This window comes from Carya illinoinensis, chromosome 4 (genome assembly GCF_018687715.1).
Source record: "Carya illinoinensis cultivar Pawnee chromosome 4, C.illinoinensisPawnee_v1, whole genome shotgun sequence".
NCBI classification, from domain to species: Eukaryota; Viridiplantae; Streptophyta; class Magnoliopsida; order Fagales; family Juglandaceae; genus Carya; species Carya illinoinensis.
The window spans coordinates 16,579,530-16,589,059 of record NC_056755.1 but is presented as its reverse complement, the minus strand read 5'-3'; the positions used below and the strand labels follow the sequence as shown (position 1 = coordinate 16,589,059).

At 30.2% G+C, this 9,530-nt stretch overlaps 1 protein-coding gene across 1 annotated transcript; it reads right to left on the bottom strand.

The window, feature by feature from the left end:
• Nucleotides 1-4,275: 4,275 nt before the first annotated feature.
• Nucleotides 4,276-7,140, bottom strand: LOC122306635 (xyloglucan endotransglucosylase/hydrolase protein 9-like). Its single transcript, XM_043119075.1, has 4 exons — nucleotides 6,786-7,140; nucleotides 6,470-6,570; nucleotides 5,738-5,931; nucleotides 4,276-4,977 (listed from the first exon to the last, which is right to left on the bottom strand). The coding sequence occupies exons 1-4, from the start codon at nucleotides 7,135-7,137 to the stop codon at nucleotides 4,557-4,559; spliced, it is 1,068 nt and encodes a 355-aa protein (XP_042975009.1). The 5' UTR covers nucleotides 7,138-7,140; the 3' UTR covers nucleotides 4,276-4,556.
• Between the last annotated feature and the right edge of the window lie 2,390 nt (nucleotides 7,141-9,530).

The following is a 9,530-nucleotide window of genomic DNA, read 5'->3' as shown; positions in this document are numbered from 1 at the left end:
GAAGCCAGTAGATGAGTCATGAGAGCACTCACTTCTGGCTGTGTATCACAGCTAACATTTTGACAAAAAGTGCCGCGCATTTGGCTGATTGTTACAGGGTAATCATTTGATATTCGAACAGTAGTTTCCAATTTTAGAAGTGATAATATGTTACATTAACCTAATATTATAATAATATGTTAGAGTTTAGTTTTAATGAATTTGAGTTAAAATAGATTGATTCGTTAGACACGATTGCTTAATAGATTGATAATGGGTCAACTTGTTTTAACCCGTTATAACCCATTATGATATATTAAGAAAGTTAAAGTTACAATTATACCCTTATATCTAAAAGAAAATTTGATAGAATTTTAATTTCGATATTTTTATTATTTGGATTGTAATTTTAGACTTGTAGTTAGTTTTATAATTTTTATAGATATTGTGATTTTAATATTTATATAAAATTATCTTAAATTTAATCAGTTCAAAATGGTTAATTTCGAGCATATTCAATCCATTTATATAAACAGTTTGAAACAAGTTATATTGTATCATGTTAACCTATTTCGTTATTCACTAATGGGTCAAAATAGGTTGACATGACACGACCCGTTATGTTAATTAGTCGTGTTAGGGTTTGAGATTTTGACACGATAAGCTTAACGAGTCGAGTTAGGATTGACCTATATAGTATAATATACATATTTTGACACTACACAAACACAACTCGTTAACACGATTTGGCACTCTTACCCAACTCTCACTAATAGTAATATTGATCATTTTAATTTTCATGATTTTATAAATGGTTAGAAATTATTTATTATATCTTACTTATAAACCTATCATCTAATATTACATAATGGGATGATGATGAAAAAAAAGATAATGAATAGATTTTTTTGATCTTGCTAAACTGTTCTCTACAAATGTTTTATTTGATAAACAAAATATACTATTTTCCCTATTGTCCACAGTTTTTACCTTGTGATCATATTTGTTATAGTTGAAATTTGATAAAATATTTGTAGAGATATTTGATAAACAGAATTCGATATATATATATATATATATTTTGAAATTTTGACCATTTGGGAAAAGATGGTTATTTTTTTTTAAAAAAATATTATCATTTCAAAAACACTAATTTTGAAAAAAATTACTGTTTGTAGAGATAAATAATTTTTAAAAATATCGTTAGATATGAAAAGTTGAAAACACAAGGACAACAAATAATTGAGTAGTTGAGAAAATATGAAAAGAAATAAACTAAAAAAAATTAATATTACTAAAATTTAAAGAAATATTACTTTAATAGAAGGGAAAACAAATAGAAGGTATGATGTAGGAGAATTTGAAAAAATGTGGAATCAAAATAGAGGAAGGTGTTGTCAAAACAACTTTAAGAGTCTAATATCAGTTTTTTAAAGTTTTGTTTGAATAGTAAAAATATTTTATTTTATTTTATTATTATATATATTTTTAAATTTTTATATAAAATATAATAAATAATTTATTTTTTAAAATTTAAAATAATATTAATATAAAAATATTTTAATAATATTTTTTAAAAATTAATTTATTTTTTAAAAATTTCAAACATTTTTTCTGCCATACATCCTTAAAGATGGCCCAGTTCCATGTAGATGACTATCACCTACTAGATAATAATTAGTAGGGTCCAAAAACCTCAGGGCCCACTATATTATATCAATCAATGTGTTACCTAAGTCAACCACGCCTGCTCAGTAATGTCAAGCAATAATTATAGCATGAGTTCACATGTTTAATGTCCAGGATTATAATAGGAGAAACCAATGGAGCAAACTGGCATTGACATTTACCTCACTACTCTGCATTTTCGGAAGTAGCAGGGAAATAAATAACACTTTGAACTGTTCTTGATGGCTGATGAGCTCATTAATATGATTAAGAATGTAAAAATAGCATATTAGGATCCCACAGAAAAACAGCACAATTTGACTTGTTGGGAACACATGTGCCGCAGGTGTGAGTAAAGCTAAGTTCACGTGCTGGAAGGTTAAATAGAGAGATGAAGTAACTTTTTTAAATACCGTACCGTATCGACTATTGATCCGATATAGATATTGTATGTATTTTATACTGGTCAAACTACTGATCGTATCGACCTATATTTCAGTCTGTACCGACCTACATATCGGTCGATATTTAGACTTTTATCTTTTTTTTTTAAATTTCTTCAAACTGTAAGTTTATTTTTTGATCTCCAATTCAGATCAAATTATTTATAATTTATATATATATATATATATATGTATTCATATATAATTTATTCATATATAGATTATTATTTTAAAATATAATTTATATATCTCGAAATAGTATACGAAACAGTATCAATACCGAAATATTTTATTTTAGTGTTCTTGACTGGTATGCCATCTAGTATGATATTCAAAACTTTGGACGAAACTACACAAAATGCATTGTACGAAATCATAAATAAATCCTTGAAAGATGTCACCAACATAAAAACCTAGCTAACCGTATCATAATGAGATATGAATTCATAGAGATAAATAATCTACATATAAATCTGAGTGATATATCCGCGCTGGATGTATGCTATATTAACAATCAAATAGTGCTCTAAAAGTAAAATGTCCATTTGGACCTCAAGAATCATGCCTCTAAAAGTGTTTGTCATAGAAGGACATCTCAATTCTTATAAATAGGAAAATAATACTTATAATCGTGAGTATACAAGTGTCGCGTAATCACTTTAAAAAAAATAAATAAATATAGAACTTACATAAAAATAAAATTAATTTTTTAATAATAGATCTCATCATTTTTTAAAGTAATTGTATGTCGCTCGTATACTTTATGATTATATATAATATTACTCTTATAAATAACATACCATATAATTACTAGAGATTCATTAAATAGTTATTTGGAAAGGTTAAGTCATTTTTAACTTAACTATTGGAGGCATCTCCCACTGGGTTCTTTAAGTTTTCCCTTCAAGTAGGGTTGTGCAAAAATTGAACTCCACGTCGTGAAATTAGAGTTTCAGTAAAACATAATCAAAATTGGAGTTTTTACTTGCTTTTAAAGTTAGAGTCAAAGTCAGATTTGCTATCTGATCGACTCTGATATTACTTCCAACCCTAAATTCAACTTTGATCTCTCACTTCTATTTAGTTTTAAATAAAAACATATATTATTTATATATTGATCATATACACTTATATAAAAAGTGTATTACTTATATAATTAAAAAGAACTACTAGAGATAAAAGATATCCCACAAATTGATGTGGCACAGTATCAATGTAATACATCAATCTATTTTTTTTTTCATTTCCCCACTCCCCCTTCCTTGCTTTCTTTCCAAGACCCTTGAGGACCCCCATCTCTCCAGCCCAACTTTGCTGAGCGTAGCCATCTTCCTCGACTCTCATACATTGTTGCCCCTTGACGAGAGGTACTCTCTCTCTCTCTCTCTCTCTCTCTCTCTCTCTCTCTCTCTCTCTCTCTCTCTCTCTCTCTCCATGGGGAGGGAAAGAAAAAGAACGGGGGTAAGGAAAGTAAAAAAAAAAAAAAAAAAAAAAAAAACTTAACTGACGTGACACACTAACACTATATTACATTAGTTTGTGGAATCCCTTTCTACTCATAGTGTTTTTTATAGTTAAATTTAAGGATATTAATAGACTAATAATCAATGTGATAATTATTGAAGAATAATATTAATAGACCAATAACAAATTATATGTACACACTACACATCATAATATCACTATCTTACATATTACATATATTAGGACATGTAAAATTTAACTAGCCAATAGTGAGTCATATATAATATATAATGTATATATTGTAAAACTATTAATTTATTATCTAAATTCTAATATAATACCATGTAACTAGATTCAAATACAATAGTTGTGTTTCATATTTGTAATCTATTCAATCTCAAATGATTAGATGATAGAAATTGCCATTAGATCAAGATTGCTGATGCCTGCTCTTACTTGTTAGTTATTATTTGGAGCCTTGGCTAATAATAATTTTATTATTTTTAGTTGATTTGAAAGTCCTAGAGGCCAACTGTATATTTTTTAATTTCTTTATATTTTTATTCTTATTTTTTAATTGGTTAGATTTTGCATTGAAGAAACACTTTATCCACACTTCTCCTAATAAAAATATATGTATAGTTACTTTTTAATATTTTTTTATACATAATTAATTATATATTAAAAAAATTAATACAATCAACCACATTAATAAAATATATAAAAATAACTTTACACTCGTTACTCTATTATTATAACATAACAGTACGATATATATATATTTTACATTAACAAACCTGGACAACGATTATTGAAGCAAATCTGGAGCACGTGTTTTATGACTTTTTTGATTTGGTTCCCCGCAACCTAACCTATCCTTTTTTACAATGGTCCCACGCCCATAACATGTTTTTGACTTTGATCTGATCTCCCAACCTCCCCATACTCTTGTTTTTGTTCTTTTTTACAAAGTTCCCAACTACCCTCCTCCGCATGCCACCACTACTGGCGGTGGTGCATGCATTCCGGCGGCAGGACAGGGAACCTAGCCGTGTCAGTGCAATAGTCATAGACCATGTGGTTAGCCCTAACCCACCTCAGCTGGTGGCTTTGGTGCACATTTAGCTCCGACAATGTGGGCTCGTCCCACCAATACCTCCTCTCCGTATTGCTGATACACTTATTGGCATTATCAGCCGCCGCCACCGATACCGGGCACTCACAACCATCAATTTCGAAGCCCTTGTAGGTGGCTATGAAGGGGGCATGGGTCCAGTCCGTCTTGATCCGGCCACCCTGTGTGGCCCAGTCATCCGCATTCCAAATTGAGCTGTAGACACCCATGGCTTGGTCCTTGGGAAATGGTATACCTTTGTTTTCCATGTTGGTATGCAATCTTATTGGGGTCTCATCAACCAGAAACCTAAACAAAACCAACAGTAGAGGACGTTTTATAAGCGCGGTTTATTTTCATTTTTATAAATGAAATCTTTCATTAGAATTGAAAATTAAATAAGATATTATTTTTATATTAAAATTTTAAAAAATTAAATTATTTAATTTATTTTGCATAAAAATTTTAAAAAATTGAAATGATAAGATGATATAAGATAAGATGAAAAATATTATAGAAATGAATAAATATTCGTTATGAATAAACTCAATGTCAACTAAATTAAATTCATATACAATGGTTAAATTCAGAACAATAAAAAATCAAACCTTGGGAATGATTTACGTTTGACATGCAAGCATGATGTGTACGATATTGGCTAAATGTCAAAAGCAGAACAGAATAGGCATCTGTCTGTATCTCTGCACAACATCTAGTACGTGGACCTTGGGGGCGATGGGAGGGGGGCAAGAATCAAGATTCTACCCACTTTCTGTGGGTTGGTTTGTTTTTTTCTTGTTATCTTGGGGCAACCCAAATTTAGCCCCAGCTCTGATTAACACAACACAAAGCATATGTTGCTTTGTGCAGAAGCTTTTCAGACCCACGAAAACAGTGTGTCTAGCGACCTTCAGCCCATTTGAAATCATAAAACAAACGTGCAAACGCCAATAATAATTAAAGCTAATATTACATATACTTGCATATATCTATAGAACAAACATGACTAAATGTAGCATATGTTGTGTAATCATAGACATGGTGTGAAAGGTAGTGAAGGAGTGCTTACACAACTTGGCGCTGATTCCAAAAGATGGAGTAGGAGTGGAACTCCTTGGTAGGATCGAACCAGAGGTTCAGCCTCTGCTCTCGGTTACCCACGCCGTTCACATAGACATTGGTCTGGACCGTGTATGGTTCACCAGTGGTGTTTCCCAGAAACTCGAAATCAAACTCATTGTGATTTGAACCGTCCGATGACATCTGTGCCAAAAGATATGAGAACAGGAAAATAATAAGATGGACCCCGCAAAATATCCTCACTATCAGCAAAAACAACAGAGAAGAAGGATAATTGAATACCGATGCCAGAGCCATACATATATAGTGCACAAATAATTGTGCCAGATATAGACAATTCGAATGATCAAACACTAAAATGTTTTGGGATTCTCAACTAATAGAGACTGTCGAGTAGCAATTTTAGAGGTTCGTAATTCATGGATTTTGATGGGGACAAAGATAATAATAGAGATTAAATGAGTCGGTAGAAGATTGCAGTAACCTATATTGTCATGGGTAAATATCGAAGCCTATATTGTCTGCACATGGGTAAAAACGTTCAATGCATCGAGTGAGTTGTGCTGTCAACTGATTGAATGGGTTCACAGGTGTTACAGTCCCAGGAGTTGAGCATTTGGCGAATTGATAGATATGGACATATGGTGGAAAGTGCAAGAGCAAAAGCATCGCGGAAAGAAGTTTAAAACATAATCATCGTAAAGGGAAATATAACGCTTACATAGAAAGCAGTGACTGTTCCTGCAGAGTCCCCCTCCACAAGCTTAATCTGAATGCTCACTTTCCCAAACATATATTTGCTCTTCGATGAAAACCCAGCGCCTGAAGTTTCCCACCCATGACTTGATTAGTATTTCTTTGTACAAACAAAGCAACAGAAGAAAACAAGAACAGGAAACATGTACAAGAACAACAGAAACCATTGGAAACGACTAATACGGAGAGATATTAAAGGGAAGAAAAACAGAAACCCAACAGACCCATCTCAACAAAAAGATGAAAAGCTTGATTCTTTTAAGCAGGAAAATGATCAATACCGGAATGGTTGTCAAGTTTGAGCTTAAGAAGCTCTCCTTCATGAATGAAATGGTCCAGAGCCCAGCTTGGCTGAAAAAGCTCCTCAAACTTTGCCGAGCTAACCAATCCCACCACCAATACAAGACCCATAAAGAAACCAAATAACAGAGTCACTGGAATAGCCATTGTAACTGCGAGTGTGATAGAGTTAAGAGGGAGTGAGCACAGTGAAGCTTCTACACTGAAATGCTCTATAGAATATAACAAAACAATGGCTTTTTTATAGCCAAATTCTATTCGGCCATTGGCTTCTTCCACAAGCACCCTTACTAACTTCTCCTCTCCCTTATGCCACGTCATATTTGACCTCATGCAACGTGGGATTAAATATCTGATAACTCAGTGGATTAAAAAACATCTAAGAAAAGGAGTAATTAGAAGGTATAAGTTTTGCACCTTATTTTTTTTTTTAAAGGTATCTATAGTTATCAATATATATATATTTTACATAAATCTTAAATTTATCCGTTTTCAAAATAAATATAGGAAATTTGCACTACTTTTTTTTTTTTTTTTTTCCCGTATCGATACCCATTTTCTATTCAGAAAAAGCTGATCGATTCGGTTTTACATAATCTACAATTCGATAATCAGATTAAAATCGTAGTGGATTGTTATGTTCTACACGCGCCTCCATCAACAGTCTTATACTAGTGTATGATTACGTAGCGGTTAGGTTCAGCATTGCCCAGTTGAGCAGGGCAGTGGTTGGAGTGGCACTGAGCAAGTAAAAGCAGGACAGCAACATTTGTGTCACTGTACGCAATCTGCCCCCTAACCATGCTTAACTCCTCCCACGTGGACAAATACAGCTGGTTCACTCTGCTGTCCAGTTGTCACTGGCATATGTATTATTATAATTTTTTTTAAAATTTAAAAAATTTAAAATATAAAATAGATAAAATAGTTTAATTTTTTAAAATTTTTAATAAATTAATATTTAAAAATTATATTATAATAATATTTTATTAAAATTTTTAATTAAATTTTTTATTTTATTTCACCTAAATTGTATATTCGAATTATCATTAATTTTTTAATGTGTTTGATTTTTCACTTTGGGTGTAGGGCAGTGCCAGCTGGACTGTGCAAATTAAGCCTACTCTTCTACAATATTATGCCAGCTGTAGAGGTTTGCCCATATTAACTTGGGGGAGTGTGGAGATACGCTACTTTAACCCCTGTAATCGATGCTGTGGGCGACAGAGGAATAGGAAGGCCAGAGTTGGGACTCAAAGTTTCGTCAACATTAAAAAGGAGTAATGTTACATAGTGGAATGTGTAACTTCACGCAATTATTTTAAAAAAAAATAGTATTTATGATTAAAAAATTAATTTTTTATATAAATTTTATATTAATTTATTTTTTTAAAAATATTATACGACACTTATATAATTATGATTATAAATATTATTTTTTATTAAAAATAACAGTACATAGGGTTAGGTATATAAATAAATTTTATAATTATAAACGCCATGCCATGCCTTCATCCACCTATTCCATTCCCGAATTATGGAAAGCTTGGTTGTCTGGTGGCAGATTTGGTTTACATTATCTATCTTTAAATGCTTATTCATTTGGAGGATGGCTAACTCTACTATACCTTATATATCAATTTTTATGAATTATTATATTTTTAAATTTATGTATAGAGTATAAAATTTACATTATTTAAATAATAAAATTTGATTGATAAAATTTAAAAATTTATCTTCGAAATTAAATTATATTAATATAAGTACTTTAATATATGTTTAATTTTTGTTACATATAGTTATTTTTATATATTTTTTATTTATTCTATTGATGTAAATGGTTAAAATATTATTTTATATTAAAAATAGTGATACAATCAATCACCTTAAGGAAGTAATTAACCAAAATATTTATTTTACCTATATACGCCAGTTTGAGAATAGATTGTTTCATTTTTCTCAATCTTAACAATTACCTCTATACCATCAAACAAATTTTAAAGTAATTTTTACAAAAATTTAATATAAATATCTTCGAAAATAAACAAAAAAGTAGAGAAAACATTAAGAAACTTAAAAAATAGTATATTTTATTCAAAAAGATTAATGTTATGTATAATCGTAGAGTGTATAAGTGTTATATAATCACTTTAAAAAAAATGAAATTTTTTATTAAAAAATTAATTTTCTATTCATGTAAGGTTTGTATTAATTTAATTTTTTTAAAATAATTATATAATAATTACATACACACAATTATAATTATTATTTTTCATTTAAAAATTTACATCCATTTAAAAATTTTTAAGAAATTAAAAAAATGATTATTTTATTAATTGGTGTAAAATTTGATTGTCAAATCAGTTCAATAGTAGGAAAGGTAAATAATAAGAATATTAGATTAGACTGGTAGTGGGTCTCTGGTGCCTTTAATCAATTTAAGGTATCAATGTGTTAACAAAGAACATTATGAATTTTATTGATTAATTATATGATTAACCACAAACAAAAGGAATTTCATTGGCTTTAAAGTTGTTTTAGTTAAGATAACTATGATGATATTATCTACAATTAATTAAAGAACGGGGCTGTCCAACCATATTTCACCACATGGAAAAAGATATTTCTTTGGTCTTTCCAATGCACGCTCCCCCGTACTACAGTAGACCGTCGAGGTAAATGCTTATACATTAGGTTGGAAAGCGATTAGATATTTATGATGAGGT